Here is a 17,103-nt window from a genome sequence, read left to right on the forward strand (position 1 = left end):
GCGTTATGAGAGCATATAAAGGGAGATCTGGTCAAATGTGGGCATCAGGGAAAAGCTTGCTTGATGTCTGAACCAAGATGTAAAGGATTATCAGCTGTTAACCAGGAAATTATGAGGGGGTAGGTATGGGTAGAAAGAGTTTCAGACAGAGGATCAGCATGTTCAAAGCCTCACCTGAGAGGAACATAGAGAAGTGGAAAAACCAAAAGAAGGCAGAATGGCTAGCATCCACCGAGCAAGAAGAAGAACAGTAAGAAAAGAGAAGGTCGGGGCCAGGCAAGCCAGATGGGGCTTTGGGGTCCTTGCTGAGGATTTTGGTCTTTTCCCAAGGACACTGAGAAGCCACTGAAGAGTGTTAAGATGAGGACTGACATAATTCAATTTATGTATTTACATAGGTTACTCTGACCGAAACATAGATTGCATTGTAGGGTGGCAAGAGCAGATGCAGAAAAGCTAGGAGAAACGGTCTCTTGTAACTATGGTGATGACTATAGTAGACAGAGTCAAGATATATTTTGGAGGTAAATTGACCCAGTGATGTATTGGCAATGGAAGGCTGGAGGTTGGTCATCCTGAAAAGGTACTATACCAGTCTGCTCTGTGGTTGTTTGGATAGGAGAAAGCATTTAGTTAGATTCTCCAAGCTTTAGAATTTTGTAGATTGCAGCAACAAAAAGACAATAAAGCAAAGGATTGTAGGGTTTCAGAAAAGAGTTACTAAAATGTTTGGTGATTGAATCTAAGTTGGACTTGGAGGGAGGTAAAGATAGAGGAGCAGTGGACCTAATATATAGAACACAGAGCTATCAATGGGCTGGAAGTCCTGAAAAGTCAAAGAAAGGTAACAGGTGGGTATCTGAACAAGCACACTAGGCCAGTGGGGATCAATTTACTTCAGTCTGGTGCGTGTTACCCATGACTCTAGCATCACTATCTCCCAAATGCATGTTAATTGTCATGAGATTCCTGAGTAAGAAGACTGAGATTGATAAGTACTAGCATTTTACCACTGTTAGCGAGCAACTGTGGGAGATCAAAATTGACCACCCTGAAATATATCTCTTTACCTTGATTATTTTCTCTGATGGACATTTGACCTCCCCCAAACTGCCTAAAGAATTTAACATAGAAGACCTGTTCCAGAAAGGAGTTACTATCATATGATGGCTGTAATATAACGCAAAATAGATGTTACAATAGGAAAGGCACCAACAAGCCCATTTTATCAAAATTTCTGTCTCTCCCTGGCCACATTCTCTATAGGTGCCCCTGAAAAGACTTGTCAGACAAACATTTGCATTTCTATCTCCATGTGAATTGTATTCTTCCCCTCTGAACTCCCAAACCACTACCACCCCCAACATCCTCCTTTGTCTTTAGCTGAAGATGGTATTTAAGATCAGAATCGCCACTATTGTGTGGAGAAACTCAGTTTCTCTGGTTTCTCCTGTGTATACATGTTATTAAACTTGGTATTATTTTCTCCTGCTAACCTGTCTTTTAATTATTTGGCCAGCCATAAGAACCTTAAGGGAAAGGGTAGAGGGGGATTCTCCCTCTTCCCCGACAAAATCAAAGCAGATAACCAGGGGGCTGGCCCTGTGGCTTAGCGGTTAAGTGCGCACGCTCTGCTACTGGTGGCCCAGGTTCAGATCCCGGGCATGCACTGACGCACTGCTTGTCCAGCCATGCTGAGGTGGTGTCCCACATACAGCAACTAGAAGGATGTGCAACTATATCATACAACTATCTACTGGGGCTTTGGGTAGAAAAAGGGAAAAAAAAAAAGGAGGAGAATTGCCAATAGATGTTAGCTCAGGGCTGGTCTTCCTCAGCAAAAAGAGGAGGATTGGCATGGATGTTAGCTCAGGGCTGATCTTCCTCACAAAAAAAAAAGCAAATAACCAGGGATAGTGAGGTAATATTAATAACAAAATGTTGCCTAGAAGGGACTGTAGAAATTCTGTGGACCCAATTCCTCATCTTTCAACTGAAGAACAAAGTAGCAATCACAATCTAACTTAAGGCAGAATATGACTAGAATCTCAGTTTCCTGAATCCTAGTGCATTTGTTCAATGATTCATCTTCTTTGGTTTCAGGAACTAGAACAAAATTACACCATTGGTAGAAATTCTTCTCATTTCACTATATCATATAATACATTCTATTTAAAATGCTCATCCTTCTCAATGAATGCTCTTCTACATATACACCAGAATGTTTTCACTATTTATTCCAAGTTATAACATTTAAAAAATATCGTTATTACATTATTCCACCCTACCATGAAAGCTAATTTAATATTCTGAATTATATGAGGGGGAATGGCTAAAGGAGAAACGGGCAGTTTCCTTGGTAATTTTTTGCAAAGACTCTTGGGTCTTCCTTCTTTTTTTCTTCCCTTTTTGCAATCTTCTATATCCTCTTCTCCGGAATAATATAAACCCTTGACCTTTCCTCAAGATGCCACCTTTGGCTGTGTCTCTGTAGAGATCTTTCCTTTAAGTGCTGAACATACAAAAGTGGTACCATTTTATCAAGCTTTTATTGTTTGGTAGTAATTTACTTGGTTTGCTATTCATTTCTGTTCATGTATCTTTTATTCTCATTACAAAAACACTTATCAGTATCCATTGTATGCCAGATACTTTGCTAGGTAATAGTGTCTTGGAGGTGAGCAAGACCAAATCTCTGCCTTCCCCATTCATTGTGTAGTAGAGAAGACAGAAATATAATGAAAAACAAGAAAAAAGAAACAATCAATCACGGTTGGAAGATGCTAGTGAACAACTTGTTATTCTGAAGATTGGTAAAGAAGAAACATTTATCCCACATATCCTATATGAAAAGTATACTGGGTACCCAAACAGTGGATGAGTAAATTTTCTTTTCATAGAAGTACTCCAGCTAATACATGAAGAAATGATAGACACAGGCAAGTTATCACATTGCAACTCCTAGCCATTGATCATTAACAGCTGCCAAAATCACACACAGAAAAGAGAAAACAGGACATTATGTACCTCCTGATGATGGAAGAATATGCTATCACCTATGAAGCAGCCTTTCCAAAAAAATTCAAACCTGAATATGATCAAACCTGTAGAACTGCACTGTTCGATACGGTAGCCACTAGCCACGTCTGGTTATGAGCACTTGAAATGTGGCTTGTCTGAGTTAAGATGTTCTGTAACTGTTGTAAGCGTAAATTTTTATATTGATTACATGTTAAGAGGAGAATAATTATTGTTCCATAGTTATATAAAATGTAACCATTAGAGGAAACTGGGTGCAATATACAGGGAAACTCTCTGTACTAGTTTTGTAACTTACCGTGGATCTATAATCATTTCCAAATAAAAAGTGAAAAAAAAAAAAGGGATTTAAGAGGCAAATTAACCAAGTGCAATGTGTGGACCTTATTTCAATGCTTATTGAAATAAAAAAAAATACAAACAAAAAACCTGCTAAAACATTCAAGACTATGTGAGAAATGGAAATTTGAATACTGCCTGGATATTTGTTATGATAAAGTTATTGACATTTTGCAAGCATTATATTAGCAATGTGGTTACTTTTAAAGAGCGAATCCTTATCTTTTAGAGATACTTTCTCAAATATTTATGAATTAAATGATCCATGCCTGAGATTTGCTTTAAAATAATGAAGGATAGGGTAGAGATATAGAAGTAAGATTGGCTATGAATTGATAATTGTTGAAGTCTTGATGGGTCCATGGGTGTTTATTATAACATTCTATCTTCTTTTGTATATGTTCAATAGTTTCCATAATAAAACATTTTTAAAGATCACCAAAAGAGATAGGCAATTTCTTAATGGATATTATTAACGCAGACACTTTTGACATTTAAAATATAATGGCTTGAATTATTTATAATTGACCCTTGGATTAGAGGTGTAAAAAAGATTTCTATTCAACGTAATTTCAATCAAAACTAACTTTAAAATAGTCACTGAATGCATACTATGTGCAAGGCACTAGGCTTAAAAATGTCCTACCCTGTGTACATCGTTCTGCTTCTGAACTGCTGGAAAATCGCCCCCAATAGGTGCCTGCCGGTTTAACTCATCATCTTTCAGCTGTAGCCACACCAGAAGTTCCTGAAGAGAAAGGTGTAGACGCTTCCACTGGTCAGAACTGGCTTCCAAGTGGGACCTGAAAAATCACATGAGCAAACTATGTCAGAATATCTAGAAGGATAATTGATGATTCTAGCAATCCCATTAAAGGTACATTGGTTAGTTAGTTCCATTGTATATAAACCTACTGTAAACCTGCTATAAACCTATAGCAGTCCTCTGCTCTTGAGAGCCGTAAAATGGGGGCATTTTGATGGCAATTTTGACAGAAGACAGTGTTTAGCCGTATGTCTATTTCCACATGCAGGATTCTGAGACTTTTGGCATGAAATATACACTTTCCCATAGTGTTGCAGTCAATGATCCTTAATATTTCTGGTAGAAAAAATTGGACCCAGTGTCTAATACAAACCACTCAGTTTTCATGTTGACTCATGCTAGTACTGAAATTCTTTCTGCTTTAAGAAATGGAAAGGTCCTTCCGCACATTTTGACTTTTCCATTTCTACACCCTAGGCAGCCTGTTCCCTTGACCCCTTCAATCTGGCATCTGTTCCCTTCCGCTCCTCTTCCCATATGCTTCTCCTTTTCCTCTACCCTTCTTTATTCATGTGCACCTGGGATTTGTTTTCACCAAGTTCCAACATTTTCTGCTTTGTTTCCTCTGTGTAAAACGCAGTGAGACAAGAACTCACGTGGAAAAGTAAAACCAGACATTTGCCTGAGAGTCTCCCCCAAACATGAATAATTTAGGCGAGAGACTAGGTGCTTTACCACCAACTGTATTCAGAACATGTTAATCCGGAGAAGCCATTTAAGAATATACAAAGGAATGATCTGTGCTATAAAATCCACATTTCACTTGAGGATGAGAAGCTAAATTAATAAAATAAATTATCATCCAGAAAACAAAGAAGAAATGCGGAATGTTAGCAAAGCTCTAGCCTCAGGTAAATCACGAATTAAGCTGCATTACTCACATATTATCAGCAATTACTAATTAATTCATAAAAATTAATGCTGCCTCTAACATAAATATAATAAAGTGTCTAATGCTGCAAAGATTGAAATATAAAGCAACCAGGTAGAACAATATTTCCCTTTGCCATCTGATAACTTAGCCTGACATTTCAAATATGATTCTTCTTCTGGCCTTAGTCAAACAGAATCACCAAATAGCACCTATGTACTGAAATTAAATTGCTCCAAACTTTCTAAAGAATAATTTGATGATACATAAAAGTCTTTAAAATATGCAAAAACAATAACCCAAAAGCTTAAATTAAAGGAATTTATGCTAAGAAAGTACCTGGAAAAGCATGCAAAGATATAGGTAGAATGATGTTATTTATAGCATCACTTACAATTGACGTAAGGTAGAAACAACTTAAATATTTAATTCTAGAGAGTTGGTTACATACATAATGGTGAATTAACACAATGCAAAGTTCAAATCCTATGAATTCTATGCAATGTTCAACGTGATAACATAGGCGAATATTTATGGATATGGAAAAGATCACCCTATCAGTTGCTAAGTAAGAAAGCAGGTTACAAAAACGTATACAATATATTTTTCTAAAACATTTGTGTGTATATGTATTTGCATGCACACGCTTGACTATACATAAAAAAATTCTGAAATGACAACTAGTTTATCCCTCAAAGGTGGATTTATAGGTGATTTATTCCTTTATCTTTATACTTCTCCAAATTGTCAGAATTTTCTTTCTATTATGAGCAATATAAACATTATATTCAGGAAAAAATGAAGGCATTTCCATCAGAGAAATTAAATTGTTCAAGACTCTAAGGGCATTATTATCTAATATACGCATCATGAAATACCATGAATTAAATATAATAGCGCAGATTGCATACAGTGTAGAGGTCAGTTCTTTTACACTTCCCTCCTCTTTCAGTTATTACTTTTCCATGATCAGCCTAAGTGAGAATTCGCTATGCAAGATATTAGCTGTTTAATGGCATGTAATGATGACTGGTCACGAGGATTCCCTGTTGTGTCTGGAATTTGCATCTTGGTCCCTTTGAGGGAGAAGAAGGCTGTCCGGCAGGACATTTTGAAGGGTAAGTAGAGAGAAGCATAGTCCAAACATGGAAAAGCAGTAAATGGGAGAAAAGACACTGATTAAATAAATATTTATTGAGTGTTTCTAAGCCGCAATCAGGCATTGGGAGTAGGGAGAGGAGAAGGTAAGGGAGAATATCAAGATGCCTCATGCCTGGCCTCCCTCTACCTGGAAGAGGAAATAAAATATCCCCGTGGTGGAGAGGTCTAGAGGCGGATAAATTTGCCGAAGGGCAGGCTGCCCACGGTGAGGCCTGCAGCTGCTGCTTCTGTTTACATAAGGCAGTGCTACGACCCTGTTATAGGTTAAATGGTGCTGACTAATTATTAACAGGTCAATGAAACCCTTTGTGTCCCTGACGAGAGAAAAAAATTGCTTTGAGACCCAGGGAATTCAGTTCTGGAGGATCCAAGAGAAACTCCATAGCATGAGATAGGGAGGCTGTTAGGAGCAGGGACACGGGATAGTCAAGAGAGTTAACAGAGGAGCAGAAGAAGGAGCTGGGACCACGAATGACAAAAAGCTCTCAGGTCTCTGGGTGAGGGGACCTTATTCATCCATAAGGTATGGAGTTCGCTAACTTTTCAGAATGTTTACTCACCCTAACTACATATCAAATGACTGTTTCTTTTCCTTGCTGAAGCATGAGAGTGGAAGGAAAGATCTGATATGACGATAAAATTTAAGCAAAAGGCTTATAAAGGCCAGAGGACACTGGGGTGAGGGCTGGAGGAGAGAGAGTCAGTCAGATAATGGTTCCTGATTTAAAACAACACTTACAAAGATATCCAGTCCAAAGCCGTGGTTCTCAAACTTGAGTGTGCGTGAGAAACATTTGAGTAGCTTGTTTAAAGTCCAGACTCCTAGTTTTCACCCCTACAACTTCTGCACTTGGAACAAGAACCTTCACATTTCAGCAAGTGAGCTCTAGGACCATTCTTTGAGAAAGAGTTTTTAAAGTATGTCCTATGTGCCCTAAACATTACTTGTTCTCCACAGGGCAAAGGTGGTATTTGTCAGCGACAGGATTTTGAAAGAGATCTAAATGTAACAAAACGCTATGAGCTCAGAAATCATTTTCTTTGGCCATGCTAAGCTTGTGACGTGTTTTCAAGAGACATTTCTAATGCATTTGTTGCAAGCAGCTGCCCTATCTTTATTTTCAAGATTGTATGCCAAATATTTCCAAATGATTAACCTATGTTTGCATTTGGAATGTCTCGTCCTGAAAATGTTTCTATTTGTAATGACGTTTTCTCCCCCCTGGTTTTATCATAGGCTGTTAGGGCTGGCAGGAACCTTAGAGATGATTATTGTTCAGCCCTCTTGTTTTGCAGATGTGGAAACTAAGATGCGAACGTATAAAGCAGCTGCTCAAGTGCAAAGTTGAGCTGTCATCTTCAGACATGGGAAATGGAAATTACAAACCTTCCTTATATGAGGAAATCCTTAACCTTAGTGGTTTGCACCAAATGTTTTGGATCCTTGAACAAAAAGGCTTCCTGCTAATTGGCAAATATACTTGATTTATCCCTATCTACTCCACAGAAAATAAAAGAGGGGGTTGGAAGGGGCACACTTAGCTTTCATCCATTTTCTATTAATCTTTAATAGCGAAGACAAGAGCTTAGGGGCTACTAGCTTTGAACAAGGCAAGTGCTGATCTTTAATAAGCAGATAATTTCTACAGTTTGTAAGGTTTAGGTAAGATCCAGAACCTTTAGGTGTGTTGGGATATACTGCTTGGTCTTCAAGGAACTCTTTAGTGACAGGACTTTAAGAATTATAGGGGCTGCTAAAGTGATTGTTATTTCTCTAGACACAGATATTTCAAGTGTGATTTGGTTGATGCCTAGTTTGAAATCCTTAATAAAACTTGACTCTGAAAGGCGTGTATTCTTAAAGCAAAACATGTTATATTGAATTCATTTTTCACTTTGACTTTCTTAATAAAACTAATGATATATCCCTGTATATCTTTGGTCCCCTTGTGTAATAAGATAGCACTTAAGCATACAGAAAGAAAGGGTAAGAATGCAGAAATAATAAGGAACCACAGAAATAAAATGGGAGCTATGGGGCTTTAAATAAACAGAGAGAATTAAGCCCAAAGAGAAGTAAATTTTTTTTTTCTCCAGATGGGCCACGAACGCCAACTTTCAAACATAATTAACATTCCAAGAGTAAGAGAAAGAAGGTCAGAGATACTCAATGCCCAAGTGGCATTTTTCTCTCAAAGGTAGAAAGACGCTGCCTCTTTTGGCTCTTTCTTTGTTCTCCATTATAGAAAAACCTCTCACTATTCTAATTTCTAACACCAAGTACTCTCTGAGAGATTTATTGCTGTGTGGACTATATAATGTCAGTGTTCTCACCCCTCAAATTAATGTTTAAACTTTTATAAATGTGAGCATTTTTATATAACATTTACAGATTTTCCCCCCAAGTATAGAAATCTCACAGAATGTAAATCTTGCTGAAATGAGGTTGACAACATATGTGATTCTCATTGTTAATAGTATATACAATAATCTGGAAAATATAATCTGGCGGCAGATTAAATTGAAATCTTCATACATATTTCTTAGGTAAAAAACTTCACTTGGCCACTTCTCAAATTATTAATATTTTCAAAATTAAAATGCAAGGTGTGTGGCCATGGAATATTTCAGAGAGAAACACGTTCTTTGACCAATCACCATCCTGATGCTGGATAACATCATCAGTAACCCTGTGTGTGTGTGTGTGTGTGCGTGTGTGTGTGTGTGCATGTGTATACGCAGTCATGTAAACAAAGAGCTTTCACTTTATTTTTCTCCCACTTAAAGCAGCAAATGTTTTGTTTTGTTTGATGGCACTGAACTGTCACTGACCATTTACTTCTCTTCCTTACACCTCTTGGACAAAATGCTGTGGGAGATCAAGATTTGGCCACCCTGAAATTACCTTGGTTGTTTTCTCTAGGGACATTTGACCTCCCCCACTAACTGCCTAAAGAATTTGACATGGTGACTCCTTCCTGGAACAGATCTATCATGATGGCTGTAAAGATAATGTAGGATGGAGGTTACAATAGGAAAGGCACCAACAAGCCCCTCTTATCAGAGGTTGTGTCTCTCTGGCCACATTCTCTGGATGGCCCTGCGAGGAGTTGCCAGACAATCATTTACATTTATAAGGGAAATCTCCATTTGTAAAGGTATCTCCCTCTCTGTATTGGGAAGAGGGGGGGATGACCTCATTTCTAGAAACTTATCAATGTGGAAGGTGAGGCCTTAAATCTGCATAATAACCTTACTCTTGTTTACTGTGCTTTAGTGGTAATCTCCTGTAACTGACTCCCCCCACCCCCAACATCCTCCTTTGTCATTGGCTGAACATGGTATTTAAGACGAGAATTTCTGCTATTGTGTTGAGAAACGCAGCATCCCTGCTTTCTCCCACGTATACATGTTATTAAACTTGGTATTATTTTCTCCTGCTAACCTGTCTTGTTAATTATTTGGCCAGCCATAAGAACCTTAAGGGAAAGGGCAGAGGGAGATTCTCCCTCTTCCCCCGACAATGCGATGTGATAATGCCTGTGGAACGGATGGCATATACTTTCCTTGAACTAAATTATGAAACAGCACTATAGGATTTCAATTAACGTAGTCTTTTCTCTCAAAGACATCTTATTTCCTTTTTCTTACACCATATCCTTGGAACTTAACCAGTCTATTTAAATGTAAGAAAACTAAGGTAGAAAAGTTCAATAATTTGCCTAGGTTCATAAAGAGTGATTGCAGAATTTAAAATAATAGAGTTGTAGAATCGTAAAGGAACTTGAAGAGACCAACCCTGTTTCTGGTCAAACCTCCTCACTTCAGTGAGGGAGAAAATTCAAGTCTAGATAGTAACAGAGCCAGAAGAGAAACTAGGTTGCCCAATTGCTGGTCCAGGACTCGACTCTACCTTACTGACTCACTCAGAGCTTGGAGTTTTTGTATTCATCTAATTTAGCTGAAGGCAGCAAGCATAGCCCTATGAAACAACTCATGAATACTTAAAGGAACTTGCCATCAAGTGTAAGTGAGAATAGTATAAGGAAGACCTGGTGAAGGAACAGTCAGGGAGGAAAACATTCATTATGGGATTTGAGTCAAAATTTGGAGGATGAGAGGAGTGATGGTATTTCAAGTGTGAGGACGAGCAAATGTACATACTCATATGGGAGAGTGAGAAAATTGCTGGAGAGCAGGAATGGGGTTAGAAAACAGAATCTACTTGGCTCAGAGAATCCTTGTTGGGGAGTAAGTAGATTGCCGCTAGGTAAGGAAGGAACTGGGAGGCAGAGGAAGAACAGAAAACGGAAGGCATTCGCAGGGTCTTATTAGGCATAGTTGGTAGAGAGTTGAGGGTCCACCGGATTCTAGGGACCAAATGTAAGCTTTATGAGAGCAATAATTACCCTTTATCTGTTTTTTTCACTCAGTGCCTAGAAGAGTGCCTAGTACATAGTAAACAGTAAATATTTGTTGAATGAACTAATAAATGAATGAATGAGTAAAAATATGGGCACCAACAAGATTGAAAGTCTAGACCAAAGGAATAATGTGATAGAAACAGTGTTCAAGGAAGAATATTTTTTTTAAATGTGTAATGGATGGTCTCAATACATAAAGGAACAGAGACAAATCTATCAATATGGAATGACATGATGAAGACTTGAATAAGAACCACAATCACAGGAAGAAAAAAGACATAGGTCGGAAGGAAAATGAATGGAGGGAAAAGGATATAATATAGAGTTGGATCTGAAAGCACAAGGATACCTCTTACGAGCCAATGGAATGCAAAGGGAAACTTCAAAATCATTTGGGTTCAAACAAGTTTTTTTTTTTCATTAAAAATGGACACCTGTGAAATTAAGTACTAATGTTTTTATATTTTGAAATATAAAAATGGCTTCAGAATCCCTTAAAAAACAATGAACCAACTGTAATTTTTTAGTGTAATATGTTATAGCTTAGGCAAACACAGGGCTGTTTTCCCAGGTATCTTTAGAACTATTTTTTAATTGTGGTGACTTTTCACTATAAAATAATGCCAATGGAGGAACTGACTAGATGCACAATGCAGGCTTGTAAGTGTCATTAATGGTTCTGTATCTAACTCTTTCAGTGTTTATCTATCCTATTTCATAACCATCTCAAATTACTACTCTACTGTACTTCTCTCAACTGAACTCTGCCATTCAGTATGAATTGACTGATACCCTTATTTCAACCAAGTGCCAGGAAATAAACTGAATCGCTTTGAGGTGAAGAATTATTTCTTTGCTTTTTATAAGTGAGTGTTTATAACACATCCTGTGTTATTAGAGAGGCCTATTTTAAAGCCAAAACCATGGATCTGGATATTTAAATTCTAGAAGTGCAGCACCTTAGGTAAGCTAAGGTAACTGTTTTCTACTTGATTAACGACAGCAAGAATTAAACTGCAATAGTTGGCATATGGGAAATTGCTGAGAATGAAGAGCCCATATTTTGGCTGACATGCTGTTTGCTGCTTTCAATTCTCCTTTTATTTCATCAAGTTCACATGAAGGAGAGAAAAGGCACTGAGTGATGTTCAGAACAGTTATAGCACAATTCTTTTTCTTTCCTGCAAAAAAGGGTAACTTTATTTTCTTTACTTTATCTACCAGTATCTTTTCCATCTCACATGTTTCATTCCTTTTTAATGACAGATGCTATGAAAGCGGCCTTCGTCATTACATGTACTGACCTCTCTCAGAGTTTAAGCTATAGAAAGCGAATGGAGCCTGTCTATCTGTGAAAATGCCATTGCCCATTGTTGCCCCCAACTCATCATCAACACATCGATACAGAATTCATGGACCAAATAGGGAGATAAAAATGAGAGTCTTGGAAGCTGGGGTGCAAACTTGGGGGGAAAAACCTTATAAATAGAAATAAGTCCTTTCCCACTTCTAGAAATCTGCTTCTCTATTTCATCCTTTCACTTATTATGTATTTATGTGTAAAAGTTAGGTGAGTCTTACCTTCTTCTTCTTCCTTTATACTCTACGGTATAATATGATGGTTAAAAGCTCAGACTCTGGAGCCAGACTCCCTGTGTTCAGATCTTGGATCTGCCACTTACTAAGCGACATTGGGAAAGTTATTTAGCCTCTCCGTACCTCACTTTCTTCAAATGCAAAGACAGAAGAATAATAGAATCTATCTCTTCGGACTGCTGGGAGCATCAAATGGGTCAAGACACATAAAGTGCCCATGACACTGCGCGGTATGTGATGCACCACGTGTTAGTTGCTATCGTTATTATTATTTCATATTAAGTGTAGATTTTTACAAGAGTGCTTTTGAATTAATAAATTTCAGTTACATTTTTTCCTCATTACAGAAGTAAATATGCTATATGTCAAAAGTGTGAACAATTTAGAAGAACTATAAAGAAGAATATTGTGTAATCTTATGACCTAGAGGTAGTAACTACTTCCAATGTTTAATGCATTCCCTCATAACTATTACGAAGTCCATTCACCCTCTTCTACCTCCCTCCACTACTGTCCCTCCTCTAGACACAGAAGAAAGCATAAGATATTTTTATAAAGACAAGTGAATTAGGAAAAGCAACTGATTAGAACACAGGAAGCCTGACTTCCACTCCCTGTACTTCTTATGTCATTTAGGTGACACGGGGCATTTTGCTTACTATCTCTGCTCTTTATCACCGAACTACTGCAAAATGGGTACAGCAAGAGCTTCACTCCGCCCTCCTTACAAAAATGCTGAGACGCATCCATTAACTTCTCAAGAGAAAGCTGATACACAGAAAGGGGCAATGTATAAAATAGGGGAGTAGAGAACAACTAAAGGCTTAGTCTACAGAGGATGTGGTGACAAAATCTCAGAAGAAGCAAAAGACAGAAAGTTCCTCTAATCTCTCCTTAGCTGCAGGAGCTATGGAGAGGTCTCCTCTCCACTGTTAATTATAATGTGTTATGGCATTTAAAGAATGTCCTCTGTTATGCATTTAGAGTCATGTCAAAGAAAGAATTCCATGATAAACATACGTTAATTTGATCACTTTTTGCATAACCCTGTGATATGCCAAGAGAGAATTCTGTGAAATTAGGATAGCTGTGTTCCTCATTTAAATTCACTCTAAGGTCTTAATATACATGTCTCTCGTGGTTATAAAACATCACCATTTTAACCTAATCTGAACCCTCAAGTATCATCTTCATACCAAGCAAATGAAGGATTCATTTATTCAAAATAAAATGAATCATTCTGAAATTGGATGATTTACATAAACATATGAGATATTAGCTACTTGTGCTAGGAAAATGAGGGGAATTTTGCCATTTTAACTCATTTCCAGTTTTTTTGCCCCTGATCGTTTTCCTACCTAATGTTGAGAGACTTTTTCCGCAGCTCACTCCACTTGAAGTTCATGTTATCCAAACGTCTCTGTAACAGGACCGCATCTTCAGAACCTTCCAGGGATCTCAGGATTTTTTGGCCATTTTCATCCAGGTTGTGATAGATGTCTGTATGAGCTTCAATTTCTCCTTGGAGGTCCTACAGGGCAGCAGGAAGAAGAATATGTGCAAAATTACCAAACAAAAGAGACCAGCTATGATTGTGAATTTGGAGAGCTGTAAAAAATAAACTATTAGTTCAAAAGACATTTCAATTAGGCCAATAACAAGAAGATGCACCTCCAGCTCACTTTTCTTGGTGTATTATCTCTTCAGGTTATTATGTAGATTGAAAATGGGTATCTTATTAGGTACAATAAATTTATTTCTTGACATTATGAATTGGAACATAATATATTTATAACTTTAAAAATTTCATAAGTCATATCTTCTAGTCCATGGACAAAATATATTGTTTTATAGAAGTGATATGAAATAAAATTCCATGATAAAGTGCACCCCGGTGCCAATCATTCCATTACACTATGGGTTAAGTCATATTTTCCATGCACATAGTAATCTGTAGAGTTGACTCTGACCACAAAAGCACGGAGAGACTAAGAAACAACGCTGTACTTGGTCCATAGCACCAGCACATTAATGGGATTCTATCACGGGAGAACATCTTCTTGACAATACACATTAAGTTCACCTTGGTATTACAGCATCATACACTTATTACAGCATCATACATTTATTAGTAAGATTTCCCATTTAAAATACCATCGTATTTTTAGGCTTGACAAGTGGAAAGTCCCTAGGACCTTGATAAGAGTTATGATAAGAGGTTATGCATTCAACCTCATTTGTACATACACAGAGCAAGAAAATCATCATAGTAGAAGAATCTGACCTTTACATGGTATGTCTTCCTGTGTAACATTTTCAGCTTGAACCGGGGACTACAGCACTGATCCTGTTGCATAGCAATCCTGAGAAAACCCAGCAACTGAAAGAGCCTTGCTTTAAAATGCCAACTTTGCTTACATTCTGTTGACAGAATGAATTTCGGAGCACAGGCCTCACCAGTCAATAATAATAAACAGCCACTTTGTACTCCTCACTAAACGGTAGCCAGCCCTGTGAATGTGGGAGGAACCTCAAAGAGAGGAGGCCTGGAATATGCAACTGACAGTTTATATTAAACAGCCAACTTTTCTTATCATTTTGCCATTATAAGCCAGAGACATTATAAATTCATTTTATATATGTGTTTCCCTCCTTGTTCCCAGCAGAACAGTCAAAGCCAAAGGAACATTCCTTAGAGAGCTGCCGGGTACCAGCATTCCTTCCTGCCTACACAATGAATGGAGGCTTTGTACATTATCTGACTTGCTTTTCGAGATTTGTATGCTTCTGTTCAACAAGTTTAAAAATTCATTCTGAAGCTCCGAACAATTGGATTGATCTGTGCAACCATAAAAGTTTTTTTTTCTCTCTCTTTCTAAAATTGAATTAAATTATTCTCCTAAAGTTAGGAGGAAGAGTGGCAGCAATAACATGTTAGAAATTCTAAAGAACTGGCCTGTGTTTTCAGTCACAGCCTCTTAGATGCAAAATTTTGAATGTTTCAGAAGTAAGGTAGATGGACAATGAATGTATCCTGTCACAATTTTTGGCAGCCAAAGTATCACTGATGGACTTTAAAGAGAATTCTGTCCCGTTCTCTTTGACTGGAAGACAGGAGGGGGAATATGGGTAGAATTGCATCCAAAATCGAAAGAATGAAAATACTAAAACAGATCAAGTAGCATCTATCTCTATCCCATCGCAAACTGGCTTGTTCTGGAAGGAAATAGCATGATTTTGAAACCAGACTATGTGGTGGAAAACTAGTATTGGGCTTCTTGACGAATGGAGTTTGACCAAATATGCATCCATTTTATGTTTGTGCATCTACACGGAAAGACATACACTGCTGAATTTGCCACTCTTTCAGCAAAAGAGAAAAATGAGGTTAATTTATCTAAATAATTCAGGACTAAAAACCAAACAGATCAAAGTTATCCAGATAATTCCCTCACGTCTCTCTTTTACTTTACTTTTCTTCTTATTGTATTTGATTTGTATGCGACTTAAAACTTCACCTCAGAGTACATACTTAGGGGATTAAAACCAAACCTTTAGTTGTTCAAGCAAGTAAGATATTTTGACTAATACAATCAGTTTCTATATTAACATGCATACAAATTACAGTACACTTGAATTTTTATATGCTACATTTACAGTAGAGACCCAGGCTCAATCAATAGTTCCTTAAGATTATGTATATCATGAAGTCATCAACACCTTGTTGAATAAATGAGAGGTGTCCCGAAGCATAAATAGGATGTTGATTCATGAATTCGCTAATTTTCATCTTTGCTATTTACATTACACTGTATATAAACATTTTTGTTGTATCATCAAGAAAGAAATGAATATAAAATCAATAAACCAGTATTTATTGAGGAGTGATTATTTGTAGTCTTAGCACCGTGGGAAATATAAGAGGAATGCAAGAGACAGTTACGTCTTTACTTCTCCTAAAATCTAGTGGGCACTTTTTATTGAATTCATCCATATTACCAACTAATATTAATGAGAATTCCCTGCCAAACCTCATAGATACTGGGATTAAAACTTCTCCCCTTGGAAAATCAGAAGTGGCTGAAGTAGTCTTAGAATCGGCAGGAAGGTAACTCATCTCAGTACTACTTGTCTAGGTCCTGGTTGTGGTTTAGAGCAACAAATGACACATGGAGATTAAAGGGCTTTACAGTTTACAAAGCACTTACAAATGTATTGCTTTAATTATTCTTTCTCCTGGCCCTGTGAAGTACATAATATTTTGTTTTACAGGTGAGAGCAGTGAGGCTCAGAGATGTTTAACTGACTTGCCTAAAGTCACATATCTAGTAAGTGTTAGAACTGGGCAATGGATCCCGTTCTTTTGACTCTAGAAGATCTTGGGCTTTCTCCACACGCCATTAACTCTAAGCATTGGCTGTAACAGAGAGTAGTTATTGAAGCTGAACAACACTACTACTAACAAGGGGGAAAAAAACAACTGTTGAGGAGAAAGCACACGGAAAGACAGCATTACTGATTTTAATAAAAAATTTATCCACATGGATTGATTTGTTCTGAATGAAAAATGGAATCCTGACTACGCTTTTCACTTCTCATTTTGCAATTGGGCAGCCGGGACCAAAAATTGCACTGAAAAGGTCTCCTTACTAGAAAATATCCCTGCTGCCAGAACAGAAATTCTCCCATCAGTAACTCATTCCTTTGGCTACAAGAGCCATGTAAACATTACACTAAGTAATGACTTGATGCATCAGCGTAAAAGTAGTTTGGCCTTGTTCCTTTGAGATGGCAGGCTGGTAGGGAATCTGTCAAGCTACGGGTCTCAGGTAAGTTGCTCTAAAATG

General features: G+C 37.6%; 1 protein-coding gene across 3 annotated transcripts in view; it reads right to left on the minus strand.

Annotated features, from left to right (window-relative positions):
• DMD (dystrophin) overlaps positions 1–17,103 on the minus strand; it is a 743,617-nt gene that overhangs the window by 343,435 nt on the left and 383,079 nt on the right. For all 3 annotated transcript variants that reach the window (XM_058535613.1, XM_058535611.1, XM_058535612.1), the window contains exons 11-12: positions 13,615–13,787; positions 4,025–4,181 (exon numbers count right to left, since the gene is read on the minus strand). In XM_058535613.1, coding sequence (XP_058391596.1) covers positions 4,025–4,181; positions 13,615–13,787 — 330 coding nt within the window. The remainder of the gene's footprint in view (positions 1–4,024; positions 4,182–13,614; positions 13,788–17,103) is intronic.

The sequence above is a fragment of the Diceros bicornis genome, chromosome X (genome assembly GCF_020826845.1).
Source record: "Diceros bicornis minor isolate mBicDic1 chromosome X, mDicBic1.mat.cur, whole genome shotgun sequence".
Classification (NCBI taxonomy): Eukaryota; Metazoa; Chordata; class Mammalia; order Perissodactyla; family Rhinocerotidae; genus Diceros; species Diceros bicornis.